This window comes from Uloborus diversus, chromosome 10, assembly GCF_026930045.1.
Source record: "Uloborus diversus isolate 005 chromosome 10, Udiv.v.3.1, whole genome shotgun sequence".
Classification (NCBI taxonomy): domain Eukaryota; kingdom Metazoa; phylum Arthropoda; class Arachnida; order Araneae; family Uloboridae; genus Uloborus; species Uloborus diversus.
Genome location: NC_072740.1, coordinates 99,295,399 through 99,312,283, shown reverse-complemented (window position 1 = coordinate 99,312,283; position 16,885 = coordinate 99,295,399). Strand labels below are relative to the sequence as shown.

At 30.8% G+C, this 16,885-nt stretch overlaps 1 protein-coding gene across 1 annotated transcript in view; it reads left to right on the top strand.

Annotated features, from left to right (window-relative positions):
• Window positions 1-16,885, top strand: part of LOC129231231 (alanine--glyoxylate aminotransferase 2, mitochondrial-like) — a 53,307-nt gene that overhangs the window by 30,045 nt on the left and 6,377 nt on the right. The window contains exons 7-11 of the mRNA XM_054865495.1: window positions 1,502-1,594; window positions 2,445-2,514; window positions 5,387-5,535; window positions 8,940-9,089; window positions 9,787-9,885. Coding sequence (XP_054721470.1) covers window positions 1,502-1,594; window positions 2,445-2,514; window positions 5,387-5,535; window positions 8,940-9,089; window positions 9,787-9,885 — 561 coding nt within the window. The remainder of the gene's footprint in view (window positions 1-1,501; window positions 1,595-2,444; window positions 2,515-5,386; window positions 5,536-8,939; window positions 9,090-9,786; window positions 9,886-16,885) is intronic.

Genomic DNA, 16,885 nt, shown 5'->3' with positions numbered 1-16,885 from the left:
CATAACTATAGTACAGTGAAATTCTGTTACAGCGAACTTCAAATTACCAGAACTTTTCTTCATTGTAACAAGGTTTTAGCAGTAATGAAATTCAAGCAACGTAGTGGAAATCAAATCAGAGCTGAAAATTTCTTTTGTTGAAACAGATATTTCGTTGTAACGGGATTTCACTGCCTATATTTCTGATAATATTGCTGTTTTTGCTCTGATAGCTTAACTTTGTAAGGGGGTTACAACCATTAACTAAAAGAATCAATACAATTTATATTATAATGATTCATTCTTTTTACGCGGAAAGTATCTTGAAAATCTCAAATGATCAGCTTGAGAATTTTGTTTATTTATTGCTTGATTCAAAATGGAATGACTCACTTACCTGCCGAAAAATAATTAATCTGTGTGAACAAAATCAACAGCAATTTTCGTAGGGCCATGGTGCAAGATCTTTTACTTCACTCTTATCAATAAATATAAATGAACGCTAAGAATTAAAAATGTTGTTTTGTTTGCAGAATGATGAAGAATGTGCTAGCAAATTACCTAGTAATCCTCTATAAAGGGAAAACAATGTTTCACTTCTGTGGCATTAATCACTTAACTTTTGATCTATTTATAAAGTTTGACAAACCTTGCATCTAAAATATCCAACATACGTGATGATCCTTAAATACTATTTCTTCGATAAGTACCAATAGTTCAGCAAGTTTTACAAAAATTAATGTGTGGTGAACACAGCAGCCATCTTTATTTCTACTTTTTAAGTACATACGAAAAGCTTACGCCAGAAAAATCATGGCTTTAATTTACCGTACTTTCACATTTTGGCAGGTGCCTTTTGCATCCGGTAAGAAAGGGCAGAGACTAGCAAGTTTTGTTATGTATGTAAAATTGAGGTCACAGGTGGGCGTTGCATGTGTTAAATTTTTACGTACTGGGCAGAGACTAGACCTCATAGTCTACGAGGATGAAAAAGATCCTTGATAGGCTAGGTCAACGCTTACCACTTCACCATGGCTTTTAGTGACGTCAACCTTGTTGTATGTAACCCGTTCTCTCCTCTCGATGTCAATCTCAAAACTAACTGCACCCCCAATAGCACACTTGTGCGAAAAAGAACGCATTCTTGAAATAATCCGAAGAAGGGAATAAAGGTGTGGGAATGCATTCCGAGAGCAGAATAAGAATGGTACCAATCTTTCGATAAGCAAAGCATAGATTATCGATTTAACTAAAACTTGAAAAAAATTATGGCTCATAAGTGAAAGGTGCATTTTGGTTTCACGTATAAATGAACAAGAGTTAACATTGTTTTCCTATATCGCTAGGTGGGCCCATGGAGAAAAATGCGCATAAGTGAAAAACGCGTACAACAAAGGTTGCATATAAGCAAGAGATCACTGTATATATATATATATATACATATATATATATATATATTGCATTTATATGTATGGATGTATGTATGTACGTGTACATTGTTTCATTATTTTTTTAATTACAGGGAGTCGGTGGCACCGTCCAGTATCCAAAAGGATATCTCAAGAAAGCACAAGAAATAATCAAAAGCCATGGAGGAGTTTTTATATCTGATGAAGTATGATAAAATGTATTTTATTGTTAAAGTGCTTGCTTAGTATTTGAAAAAAAAAATGCTTTTTTTGTGTAATTTTGGTTTATTTTTTATGTATATGTTTTCATATTTTTAGTATGTATTAGCTTTTTCTGACATTACTTACAATTCATACTCAGTTAGTATAGGAAATGAGAAATTTCTTTGAAAAATAATTATTTAAATTTTAAATTGTGCATATTTTTCATCCATTTCAAATTATTTTTCATAACAGGTTAAATATATTGATAGAAACGAAGTGATTAAATTAATTATGTGCAATGCATGTGCGTATTTTGTAAGTATTCGGTAAAACCCTAAAAGTACAATTTTTAAAAATCTGCACTGAAGACATTTAGCATAGCTATACAAACATACAAATTTGAAATATTTTTTTTGTGATGATCTGCAGATATATTTTATGCTGCACTTATACTTTGTTTTGTTTCAGTAGGCAGTTATTTTTTTTTTCATTTGAGCTAAGCTCTTAACCCGTTACATTTCATTCCCATTTTTTGCTACATCTTAATCCATGTAGCATCAGTCAATTTTTTTCCTTGATAAAGTGCAGTCATTTTATGTTTTTATTGTGTTTAATGCATCTAAATACAGTGTTATTAAGAAATAACCTATATATTTGTCTCAGAATCAAATTCATTTGCAATAATGTGTTTAACCATTCAAAAGGTACATACTGAAAACCTGTGCTTATTTTTTGTATTTCAGAGTATTAAATACTTGAACTCTTTTTGTTCCCTTTCCTGCATATTTTTAATTTTTTCATAGTTTCATTAAACTCTTCTAATCAGGTTGCATTGATACTTTTCTCTATAAGGTTCAAACTGGATTTGGTAGAACTGGAGAGTTTTGGGGATTTCAAAGCCATGCTGTTACCCCAGATATTGGTATAGGTTTTAAAGTTCTTTTTCAAAATAATTTACCTTTTTTAGATAACACTAATGTCAATACACAAATTTTTTAATTTACTGTAGTTTTAAAGAAAAAATATGTTAAATTTGTATTTAACATTAATTTATTATTTCCATGTTAATACAATTACATTTTTATTTCAACTATAAGCTGCTTTTTGGTCTAATTATGTTAACTTAAAAGCCGAATAATACTCAAGATTTAATTTTTTATCTGAACTAAAAAGCAAGAGACTACTTGTGCATTTTCACAATATTTTGATGTGCTTTATTTATAATTTTTAATTCCAAATAAATTTGTTGTAAATAAAAGTGTTGGCATAAGAAGTCTACTCTTTGCAGCTATGTAAGGTGTTCTAAAGGTTCCATAGTTAAGTGTTTTAATATCCACATGCTTACAGTCTACTGTATTAACTGTAGTTAGACTTTCTTTTTTTCCCTTTCTTGTTGTGGTGAATGATGAAAAATTTTATGTAGAATTTAATGGGTTGAAAGGTGATGCTTCTGATATTAGCTGTAAATATCTAAGACATTGTATCCTATATGGTGTTTCTTTTAATACCCCAGGTGCAATATAATCTTCATTTTCATCACTATAATTCTTCCTTAAGTGCATAATTTGTCATTGTGTTTTTTATCATTATCTGTCATCATCATATTTGACATGATTGAAGAGGCACATTGAAGATGACTATGGCCCTTCCTTGGCTGTAGTCCTCTTCAAATATTGCTCTCATGTCCCTCTCTTTTCAACCATGACTCTATAATTTTTCATATTTGATCCTGTGAATCCAGACAATTCTGTCTTTTTTCCTTTATTCATATTATGAATAATGTAAAAGTTAAGTTTTAGCAGTAAAAAAAATATGCAATTTGGACAATCTTTAACAAATTGTGTACAGGTTAGGGTTTCTCATTGAAAAGTATTTATTGTGGTCACATTTTTAACAGGATTTGAAAGTTTTAATTTTTCCCCCTTTCTCTCCCTTTTTCCCAGTTTTCTTTCATCTCCCCATGTCCAAAGTTTTATGGTTTAGTTTAAAAGCAACATCTAAAAAAAAAGTTCTTTTTTTTTTCTTAGTGCTTTTCTTTACCTTTTTAAAATTAAAATGTTGAAACGATCGAAAATGTTAACTTTACTTTTTAAGTATGTATTCCATTTGCATGTCTTAAAAATTTAGTGAAGATTTCAAACTTCTGCTTTGTTTACCAAGTGCATCTAATAAACTTGAGGCTGTCTTTTTCAAGCGATTAATATTAATGCTTGTGAAGATTTTTAAAAATGCATTTTTAAAAAAAAATTTTTGGTAGAAATACCGGGATAGATCACAAAAGTTTAGCCACTTTTTTGATAAATCTAAGTAACACACAAATAACATTACTTTAAGATATTATTCTTTCTCAAAAAAGTTTACATTAAATGGATTTTTAAGTTGTCTACATTGGATATCAGTTTCTACCTTTCCATGGGCTATCAAAGTGCTACACTTCTTAAAAATTCACTAAAAATACATATTGATTTTGTTTACAATATGACTGTCTTTGTTTTGTCAATGAATTTTCTGTACTAACTGGTTTATTGCCTCTGTTTCTCCCATTTGTATTTTGTAAAGTAATCTATTTTTTGTATCCTGTCATAATTCTGTGCCAAGTTTAAAGATTTTAGATATCAGCATGGTATTATTTGGGAATCTCACTTTGTCATTGTGGCTGTGACAGTGTTTGTTAAAGGGAAACCTTTCCATGTGACACTTCAAGAGTTCAAATTTGTGACCATGTTGATTAATAGTACTTTGAGAAGAACCTTGCTGTGAAGTTAATGCACAGGGTCTTGAGCTTTGCTGCTGTTCGATATTTAAAAAAAAAGAGCTGATTCTTGACAACAGATGACTTGATGTGACTTATATTTAAACTTGTTATCATCCTCCTTAAAAGCACTGTATGTTTATAGCTATACCCATAGCTTTGTTGATTCGCTTAGCTGATATATTTGCTGTAAGTCCCTTCTCCTAAAAGATGCCATTGCAAATTCTAAAGAAATATCTGGTGTAAGAACCAGATTTATACCTTTTGTTATGAAAACATTGTTCTTCAGGTACTAATGCTGTAACAGCCTTTGCTTAAAGTATCAAAATGAAATGTAAATTTAAATGGTTGATTTTTGTTTTCATAAAGCAGATAACTGAACAAACTCCGTTATTAATTTTTTGCAAACTATATTGTTTTTATTTTTTGTGCTTATTAAATAGTATATTTTATTGGCGGATTTTTTTCTAGGTTTGTAAATGAGCATATCAGATAAGGGTGGCAAGATAATTTCCTTTTTCCTTTTCTAATAAATATTTTTCAAGTCTTACTATGCATTAAATTGTAATAAGATTTTTTTTTAAATCGAGATTGATATTAATTTCCATTTCTACTTTTTTCTATTGTAGTATATAATAAATGTTATGGAATATATCTTGATGTCAGAAGCACATTTAGTTGGTATATCTTTATAGTAAAATTTGATCTTAGTACTTCGCAATGGAACTTTTTTTTATGTCTGTTCATGCTTTTAGAGGGAAATATTATTATAAAGCAGATTTTCTTCTTACAAATTATTCAAATTCTTTTGATGTTGTTTAGAATGTCTTTTTTATACTTAGAAGAAAGATCTTTCTAAGATATTTAACCCTATAGATATAATTTTTATTGCAAGATTTTGTCTCAAAAATTATTCCACATATATATATATATATATATATATATATATATATATATATATATTCAAATCAGCCCTCTTTTTTTTAAATTATGTTCTGTGTTCAAAATCACTTGTCATATTATAATAAATAGTTTTTTTCAGTAAGTCTTGCCAAAGGTATTGGAAATGGATTTCCTCTTGCAGCAGTAATTACAAGGCATGAAATTTCCGATTGCTTGAACCACGCACTAAAGTTCAATACGTATGGTGGAAACCCTGTTGCATGTGCGATTGGTTCAGCTGTGCTTGATGTGAGTCTAATATTACTTAATTATACCTTGGATTAGTCTATCTAAAGCATTCAAATGTATGAACTATGCTAAAAACTTGAATTCAGAGAAAAATGTCAATACCAATGTTAGAACTATAGAGTTGTGGACTTCTGTACTGAGATACAATATATTACTACTGTTAAGCTTTGCTTATCCAACAAATGAGAGGAACATGTTGATTTTGATCTATGGGAGCATTCTACATTAAGTAAAACATTAGAACTTAAAGATATGAAATATTATATGTTATGTCTGAAACAGTTACTGATGTCATTACATCTGCTTTATGCATAGTTTGTTGTTTGATGTTTATTCTGTTTAATGTCAGTGAGTTAGACTCACTGTTACATAATAAGAGATTCGCCGATAGAGGGCGCTAGTGTTGCTGGGGAGAGTTTTTGCAGCTCCTGAGATAAGGAATTTTTTACTGTAATTGTTTATTTTTGCTGCTTTAGTTTCAGTATTTGTAATGTATTTTATCATATAATTAAGTTTTTGTGCTTTTAAGTCTTATTTTTGATTTACTTGCTTTCTTAAATTGTTTTTCTATTCTTTGAAGCTAAGCCTAAATTATGCCGATTTCTTTGTTGTCAAATCTGATTACACTCTGTTAAGTGTGTAACTTGTTTATTTTAATTTACTGCTTGTCTTAGGATTTAGTAATATTTGTAGCTTTTACTTCCAATGCTTTCTAATTCTAATAATTAGCATTAATTCTTCAATTTTGCATTTTTGTATTGACTTTTTAAGTGTATCATTTTGAGCTAGAAAGGGGGTTATATGCATTTTGAAGGAGATTAAGAGTGGTAAAGAGGACAAGTGGATGTCTTGTGACTTATGTCAGATGTTATGCTTGTTTAAGGAGAAGGATGAGTTTGAGAAGGATTTCATTTGCACCAAGTGTATTGAACACTCAGAAATCAGAATTAAGATGATTACTTTGGAGGCTGAGTTAGCATTAGGCTGTAGGATTGTAGATGGGTTAAACACTCCAGAGGGAAAGGGGGAAGTTAGTAAAAAGGAAGTGGGCATTAGCTGTATGTTAGATAGTGGGAATATTCCAGAGGTAAAGGAGAAAGTTAATGCTGTGTGGAGACAGACTGGGAAACAAAGGGTATAGTTTTGAGCTATTCAATGGTGCGTGAGGTGGGAAACTCAATGGGCAGAGTTAGACGAAAAGTGACTAGATGTTGTTTTGTCAGGGACTCGGGAGATTTTAACTTTCCAGGAATTGATTGCAATAATTTTTACTACAGTAATAGCAGAGAAGAGGAATTTTTGAAAGTAATTGGTGATTGTTTCTTAGATCAAATTTTAACTCGGGGTACTCGACAGGACGTGACTTTGGATCTAGTTTTCTGTGACATGGAAAGTTCTGTTCAAGGGTTATGTGTAGGGGAACACATTGACGATAGTGACCACAACAGTATTAGGTTTGGGATTAAAGTTAGTATGCACAGAATTTTATGTTTGTGCTCAATTTCAGAAATACTGATTTTGTGGCACTTAGGCAGAGTTTGAAAGCAGTTTTTTCTTCCAGATTGCACAATAGCGATGTGAATCTTCAGTGGGCAGAGTTTAAGGAAAATCTAGCGAAAACGGTTGGGGGATCATGTTCCTTTTAGGAGAAAGGGTGTCAACACTAACACCTTTTGCTGGTCATCACTTTTGTATTTGTATAAGTTACCTTAGTTTAAAATTTTTTCTTTAAGGGGTTACAGTACCTCAAAAATGATGAAACGATCAAAAAAATTTTATTACTTATTTCAAAACAAAAGACTATTCTGAACACAGGGGAAAAGTTTCAATGCTTTGGTTCAAATATTTAAAAAGTTATGTGTGGTTTTAGGCCATGCTCCCTTTGTGTTCTTATGCAACAGAAAAACTTCAAATTGCTTTTTCTCGATGGTGGTTTATTTGTGTTTTCATGTCATTAGAATCCCTAAGGATTTTTTTCAATTAAAGATACAGCTTTAAAGTAATACTTATTGCAATTGGGATAACATATTTGACAAAACTGTGCGTTGGATAAGCATTTTATAAATTACTCTAATGTTTAGAGCACGTTAAACCTCTAAAAACCAAATTTAAAAAAAAAAAAAAACTTTGATTTTTTACATAATTAATCACAGAAAATTTTCGAATGAACTCATAAGCAAATTAATGCACAGATTTTTAGAGATGATTATAGTGATCGTTTTGCAAAAAACGTTTTTTGAATTAGTGCAAAAATAAAAAAGCCTTAGGGATTTTAAAAAGCTGAAATTTTCCTCAATTTTTTGAATTTTCAAAAAAAGTAGGCAATATTTTTAAATTTTGAAAATAAATTATTGATTACAAAATAAGTATGCATGTTATGGTTTCAAAGAAATATAAAATTTATATAAATTAAAAGAAATTGCTTGAAAGGTACTGTGACCCCTTAAGAGCATTTTAGTGTCATATTTGCCAGCTTTTAGTAATTTAGTCTACTAGCACTTACCTCAAGTTCTAAGAAGCATTGAAAATATCGAGGATGACATCCATTAATGTCTCTTGTGAGTAATTATTATACCTGGGCCTTAACTACTTTAATCCTTTTCAAATGAAATAAAATATCCTCCCTAAAAGATAAAAAAAAACCTTCAAGCTGTATATCAACTTATGCTTTGAACATATCAACTGTTGAAATGTGGTTTCTGTTAAAAACTCGAGGATTGTTTTTTTTTTACATAAGTCCCTGCTCTTGATTACCAGCTGGCTTACTTGATTGATAGAAGCTTATCCCAGAATTGCATTTAACAGAACAGAAATATTTTCATTTCATTGTTCATTTTAGGCATCCACCTTTTTGATCAGCTTTTTGGCTTCAGATATTACCTTCAGTGCATTGTGTTGCATGTGTATAAGTCTCTTCCCTAATGATGTGAATCAAATTGTCATCGAAAAATAAGTCAAAATGCTGTTTTTCTTGAGAAAAAAGTCATCAGTAAATGTTTTCCTTGTCACTGACAGAGTAGTCATATTCTTCTGTTGAAATAATCGTATCTGAGCATGAATTACAAAAATTTGACCAATGATGCAAAACTGCCAACCTTTATAAGAGAAATTTTATTAACAAGTGCTGTTGTCACAATTTCGAAAATGGTGAATTACATATTCTGCTTTTTACAAACTGAGTTTAGGCTTCACAGAATTGAAACATCTAACTCTCTTATGCTTGAACTAAGGTCTGTTATTCCAAAATTGACGCATTTGCACATCACAGGCAAGGGGTTAAACTGCCTGAGAGCAATAAGATATTTATAATCTTGTTGTAGTTAGTAGTGTTGTGTAGTTTTGATAAAACATGGTATTTATAACTAGGAAGATTTATTATTTCTAATTTATTTTCCTGAAATCAGGTAATTGATGAAGACAAGCTTATGGAAAACTGTCGCCATGTTGGAAATCATCTTCTTCATTCTCTTTCAAAACTTCGGAAGAAGTATGAAATTGTTGGAGATGTTCGAGGAAAAGGATTAATGATTGGAGTTGAAATGGTTACTGACAAGGTAAATATTAAGCTTTGAAACAGTTCACATTTGCATGATATAATATGGTTTGTACAAAAACTCATTAGACAAGGATGCAATTTCTGAATTTCTTCCAGTTCTACATATCTAAATGAACGATGAGAAATTGGAGAAGAATGACATAAGATATTATTCACTAATTGGGTGCTTTTTTGCGAGCTATTGATGGAGATGTTGTTGAAATCTTTACAATTTTTTCCTTTTTCATGCTGTTTCTGATTTCTTCCAAATTTTGTTGCGTTCATTGTGAAACAAAGGGCCATTAATTCTTTCTCCAAAATAGGAAGCTTTAAAATTTTCTATCCTTAGTTGAATACTTAAATATAAGTATTATGATGTATGAAAATGTTCTGTGGTTATTTGGTTTTGACTTAACAAATAATTATTAAATGAGACTCCACACACGAATTTGTAATGAAGATTCCCTCCTTAATTAGTTGAGCTTAACTGAATAATTTTCTTTTACTATTTGGTTATTTTCAGTACTTATTTGTCTATTTTTATTTATTTATGTGTAATTGAATAACTTATTTATTCAATATCATGATACCAATAGTAAGAGTATTCTTAGAAATGATAAAAACTAAAAAAAAGATCTTTGGAGATGTGCCTAATTACTAGTTTTAATTTGAAACACAATTTTGAGTCTTAATTATAGATTTGGAATGTTTTTCAGGAATCCAGGAAACCTTTGTCCAAATCTGCAATGGATACTATCTTTGAAGACACTAAAAATTATGGATTACTGCTTGGGCTTGGGGGACATCATAAAAATGTAAGAAAAGATTGAACATTTCATTTTATATATGTTTTGCTATAAGAAACGTCTTTCAACACTTTTAATAATTACAATTCATGAATGTATTTATTATTTAATGATTTTTTTCTTTCTTTTTTTTTTTTTTTTTTTTTGCCTAAGATTAGAGGAATATTTCTTTTAAATGCCTGCCTGGGTGTTTGTTGATCCACAATGGATTTCCAACCACCTTCAACGAGCAACCCAAAACTTAACCACTTCTTCTCAGTTTAATCAAACTCAAACTTAACTAGACGTATGACTGTCAACTTTACTTTGATCAAGCTTGTTAGTTGGCAACTTAAAAAAAACATCTAGTTTTTTTATTACAATCATGTGATTATTTCTACAATTTGCATCTTTTCTTAACCAATTCAAAAGCAGACACCCTGTTGCTCAATTACAAATTTTTTTTCTGAAAATATATTTCAACTTATTATCTATTCTTAGAAAATTCCCAGACATACCCCATATATTTTTTCTTTAATATCAAATGTCTTAAATAACTTCTGTTAGTAAGTTATACTGACTGTATGATTTGAGAAAGTGTTTAGATGATAAAGAATTTTGTAGCACTCTGAATTGATTCATATTCAAATTCTAGTAGTAGTTAACACTTTCAGGTCTGAGCTAATTTAACCGCTTATCTTCTCCTAGATTGATGTTTTTGAAACTTTTGGTGATTTTTTTGAAAAAATACTTAAATTATTTTATATTTTAATGTTTCTTTTATTGTTAACTTTAAACTTTTTGCATTGGTAAAAAACAGAACTATTTAAACGTAGGGGAATGTGGGCAGAGTGAAATAGTTAAAATAGCTTACTTTTTTCAGAATGAACAAGTTGGATCTTTGTTCTGAAAATTATGGTACATAAAGAAAGAGTGTGATATTTTATAATAAAACTTGCTTTGAAACTTTTTTGTTTCACAGCAAATTTGTACATCCAAAAAAAGTTGAAAATTTTTCAGATATGTTTTTCATGGCAAAGTGAAAAATAAAATATTTTCTATTTGGTTATTAAACATATTTTTGTTCAAATAAATGAGTCAATAAAAGAGTGAATGAATAACTGAAAAGGAAATGAAACAATAAATTAATAAATACATTAGCTACTATTTGAGAAAAAATGAATGAGTGAAAGAATAATAAAATAAGTGAATAAGTGAAAGTAAATCTGTTATTTATTAAACGAAGGAATGTAAATGTAATAATTGAATGTGCAAGTGGTTTAATAAAGGAATAATTTAGTAAATGAAATTAACTCCTACACTTTGCCCCATCCACTTTGCCCGCATGCACTTGACTAACTGTATGAAGCCATAAATACAAATTAGCAAGCATAATATTGAAAAATAAATACTGCACTGAATATTAGTAAGTCTCAGATAGTATTTAAAATGTTAATAACAAGAACTTTATCATTTATTAATAACAAAAATATTTTTTGACCTACAAAAAAATATTACAACATGTGTATAAATTTTAAAATTTGCTTATGTTATCATATTCTTTAATTTTCAGAGGTATTTTTTATATTGACTGTAATAAACAATATATGTTGCTAAATCGTTAAAACATTAATAGGGTGATTATTACTAGCCAGTAGTTGACCATTTAGTGTAAATTGCTACAAGTTCTATTTGATTTCACAGAAAAAAAATAGAAAAAAAAATTGAAAAATTTTCTACATGTCTATAAAACTATGAGGATCAACGGTTACTAATCATTTTCCTGTTTTACTTACTATTTTTCAAGTTATTTTGAATAGAAGTTAAAAAGAGATTTTGCCAGTAGTTGACCACTCACTTCCAGTAATTGACCAGCGTCTGCCAGTGGTTGACCACTTTTTAAACACTGTAAAATCTGAAATCTACACTGTTAAAATCGAACCGGATGCATGCCTGTATGTACTTATGTTCCCTTAAAGGTCGCCCCTGATTGGTTGTTGGGTGGATGAAGTTATCACGGATGTCACGTGATTTTGATGATAGTTACACGACACTGATGACTAATAGGTTAAAATGGCTTGGAAACTTTGTGACATTTGGCTCCAAAACTATGTCACCAAAAAATGGTGCCAACTTTATATTATATCTTCAATTTCTTGTCAAGCCTATAGACTACAAACGCATATAACGTCATTGATATATGAGACGCCGAAGGCACCTCAAGCAGCAGAGAATCTAGCCACCCTAGACCGCTCGTATACAGTAAAACCTGTCTACAACAATACTGTTGGGACCTAAAAAAATATTGTTCTAGCCAGATTATCGTTATAGACAGTTAAATTTTTCATGCTGACATTTTGCTGGGACCAAGGAAAATATTGTTATAGACAAGTTTATTGTTATAGACAGTATCATTATACACAGGTTTCACTGTAGTGCTTAAATATTAAAACACGTGTAAATCAGGACCCAATACAGGCTGATTTTGCTACCGTTTTTCCGTACCTTCACAAAAATCTTATTTTGAAATCGGTACTTTCACAAAAATCAAGTAATAAAATCAGTAGTTTCACGAAAACATCGAAAATTTCACAAAAATTCGCATTCTAAAATATAAAATTTGTTTCTCTATTTAAAACAAAATATACTCATAAAATAAAATTATAAGCGGGTCTATATGAACAATCCCTTAAATAGAAACCTTTTTGTAGTATTTTGACTAATTTTTCGCTGTTTCACACCAAAGTGTATTTATGCAATATTATCACAATCTTTAAACATCTGTTTTAAGGAACCGTTTTTCTCATAATTTCCTATATTGTACACAGTACATAGACCAGTAAGCTGAAATTACGATGGTATTTTTCGTACTTCTTAGGTTTTCAGCTCCCCCCCCCCCCCAAAAAAAAAAACGAAACCTGTTAAAAATAATACTAGATGACATTTACACTTTTCAAACTAAAATTTCACTTGTTCCACTACTTCTTTTACAAAATCTAGGATGCGTCTAAAATTTCACAAAAACAATGTTGATAAAAAAAAATCTTTCACAAAAATAGAATGATGCAATACTTTCACAAAAATAGGTAGCGAGAAAAAAATCCTGGATTGGCCCCTGTAAATACATTAAACTCCCAATTAACTGCAGAAAAGGGTGACATGTTAACTGCAGATGAGTGAATTTCGGGGATAATCCCCAAAATAAATTTCAAGCCATAGCTGAAAAAAATCAACACTCTCGCCCATACTTTTAAACTCTGCCAGCAATGACCTATTAAATTTTAAAAAATTGCCAAATTTGGCAACATTTAGCAATTTTTCGTCAAAAATAAATTGCCAAAAATGACGCCAACATAGCGATATCTCTTTAATTTCTCTCTAAGTCCATAGCAGCCACTCCAGGCAGATATGACGTCCCCATCATGTAAGTTGCCGCAGGACCCAAACGTTACCGTCGACCCCAATCTAGTCAGCATAGCTGCTAGAATAATGCCAAAATATTATAACATTACTGTTAAGTAACCCTTACATGAAAAATGTTTAATAGTTTAAATGGGGTGTCCAAAAGTAACTTTCCCTATATACCGAGTCCTAGCATCCTATTCGCTGAAACTACCGATCCAAAATTTTAGATACAGTTATTTGAAGGAATGCATTTGAGATTGACGATTTTAAACAACGTAGTGATCTCATGGCTGCGGTTACAGTAATAGAATCTCAAAATTTTCAACTGACAACACCCACATTTTCCTTGCGCAAATTGATCAGTGTATTGATGAGCCTGACATAGTATTGGATCGATCGACATGTAACAAAAATTGTTTGTTCAAAAATTTATACACCGACTGAAGAAACGCGCTTTTTGCTCTGCATTTTAAAGATTTTTTCCTTAAGCTTTGCACATGGTGTTTAGTGGGTGTTGCTTCTACTACTGTCTTACCCTGTGCATTATACGAAATGCTTCCCTTTCATATTGTCACTAGCATAAACAATTTTCATCTTTGCAACTTTTGTCACACACCATTCGTTACAACGCAATTTGAGGTTTTTCAATATGCGGATCAATTTGCACAAGAAGAATGTGGCCGTTGGCAATTCGAAATTTCCGAAATTAATTTGCTATAACAGAATTTGTGTCAGTACTACGTTGTTTAAAATTTTCACAATGAGGAGAACATGTGTTCAAATAACTCTATCACAAATTTTGGTTCTATTGGTTCAGCGGACAGGCGGCTAGTCATTTACTTGCAAATACAACCCAAATTCAAAAAAATAGAATACTCTTGTTTTGAGGGGGAAAAGCTTAATCTAACATAATATAAGAGCAAAGAAGGTATTTAAATGAACTCGTCAACTTTTTTAGACTTAAAAGTGTACATAACACTCTATATAAACTTCATTAAAAATTACCTTAGACAAAATTATCCAAAAGTTTATAGTGATGATACTTTACATTGAGTCAAAAAATAGCATATTAAATTAAAATCTTGAATCCTTTCAGATTTAAATTCCACCAGTTGTTTACATTCAAGGCTACTGATACTGTTTCCATACCCTCTTCAATGCAGCAAAGAGTTCAGCTTTGTTAACGGGCCTAGGTCTTGAACCTTTTTCTTTAGATTTGACGATGCCACAAATTTTGAGTGGTAATGAAATCTGTAAAGTTCCTTGGACAGTTTAATACCGAAGTCCTTCTTTCTGCTTAAAATATGCGAGTCCATTTAAAAATGTGACACGAAGCGGAATCTTGCTGAAAGATAAATGTGTCCCTGCTGTGCCTCAGAAGAGAGTATCATGCAATAATCTAGTATATTTTGATAAGCAGCGGAATAAACAGTTTTAAGATACATACAATTGCCCAATTCCAGCAACTCTCATGCCTCCCCATACCATTAAGGATGTCTCAATTTGAGAGAACGTATTACACAAGATTTCTCAAGTGCTTCGCTTTTCTGGTGCCAAACCTGAACACCTCTATCTTCAACAGGTATTTCAAATAGAGATTAATCACAGAATAAAATACTTTTTCAGTCTTTTTGCACCTATATGAGCTTATCTTTGCTCCAGGAGAGTTAGGCATGTCTCTGTTTCATGTTCAGCTTTGGTTTTACTTCGCGGACTCGCAATTTCAACTGCAGTTTATGCAATTGTCTAAGTTTAGTTGCTTGAATATGATATCTACAGATTTTTTCCAACACTTATGAATGTAAAAGGCATCTTTGAAACTATTATTTTGGACAATTCACTGTAATTTGCGTTCATCTATACCAGCTGTTGCAAACTTTCTACCTCATTTACTTCGGTCAGTTTTTAATTGGTCAATTCTTCTATATTTCTTTAAACTATTTGAGAACGTTGATAGTAAACCCTTCTTTTAATCCAGGGTTAATTATTTTTTTTCTTACTTCAAACAATGATACAATAAGCAACTTTCTTGTTTCCCATTTTATCGCGTTAACGACCCATTTTCACTAAAAGAATAACAAAAAATTTTCTGGGCACCAAACATTATACTTTTTGCAACATACACAGTTTACAGGTATGCAAATCTTTTCGCTACTTTTAAAATTCACATTAAATGAATGGATTATTCTAATTTTTTGACCCATATAAAAAAATCAACATAATTTTCAAATGTGTTGTTGACTCCTTAATTGTTAAAATAATACCTTTAAGGTTGCTGAAATTGTTTTACACATTCTTTAATGACACGTTTTATTTTATTTAATTGGCATACATTCATTTTACCCAACTCAGTGACAAGCTTCGTTTAATCAGTTCTGATATTCTTTTTTTTTTTTTTTTGGAATTTGGGTTGTATATGGGCAATTCCACGGGTGACTGACTGACATTCACAGAACAAAACGATAAGTATTTTGAAACGTAAACCATAAAATATTAATTTTTTAAAATATATTTTCGCCTTGCTTATTGTACTTTTTAAGCTGAACTTCATGGTGTGATCGAATTTCCAAAATACATATTGGGTGATTTTAGAAAAATTGTTAAAAGCTTGGTAACTGACTGACATGAATGCGACCTGTGTGAAAAGTAATACTGATTCAATAAGAGATTTTTCTAAAAGTAAAAGGAATTTTTATTAAATTCAGATCAGGATCAACGAATAATGAATAAACTTTATTCCTATGTCATTTGAGTTGGAAAATATTGCTACAAAAAAGAATTACAGTAATTAGAACGGCTTGGTAATTGACTGACATTTCTGAAATTTTCTAAATATACTTATGCAAATGTTCAAAATTAAGCAGCAAAACACGTAAATAAGTTTACATAAAAACTAAGCAATGAAAATACATTTGTTAAATTTAATACTGTGAATGCTGGTTAACCCTTTCCGGCGCGGTGGTCACAAAAAGGGACACCAATTTTAAAAATTTCTTTAACACTAGAAAGACGGAAGCGGTCATTTTGACCGCAAACGATTTTCAAATGCTCATATTTGCTGCGTTTAATTTTCAAACTCTTTTTCCTTCATTGACTTTTCCTAACTATTTATTAAGATTTTACAACAGTAATTTTTTTTTCCTTTTAGGATTATTATTATAGTCGCTATAAATGTTTATACCTAGAAAGACTGACTACGGTCATTTTGACCGCTAAGTGAACCTTTCTTTATGCATCCGTTTTCTTCTTTTTTCGCTTATCAGTTGTGTGTACTATGGACTATTGTTAGTTGTCAGGGTGAGTAATGTTCTTTTGAGCTTGAGTAGTACCTGTTGGTCAGGTTTAATTCTTTGAACTGTTAGGAAAATGCGAAACACCTGCTGGTTGCATGGTTTCAGTTTTCTGCTATCTGCACAGGGGGCAAAGTTGGGAAAGGTAAATTTGAAAAGCATGTGACTGGACACGTGAAATTACTTTGGATCTAAAAAAAGGAAATATAAATAGGTAAATTACAAAAATGTTTGCTGGAATTGTTTTGTGCACCAAAACATGTGCTTTGCTTGAAGCATTGACGTTTATTTTCTTCGGTGATAATGAAGTGATCAGTCACATAATTATCTTCATG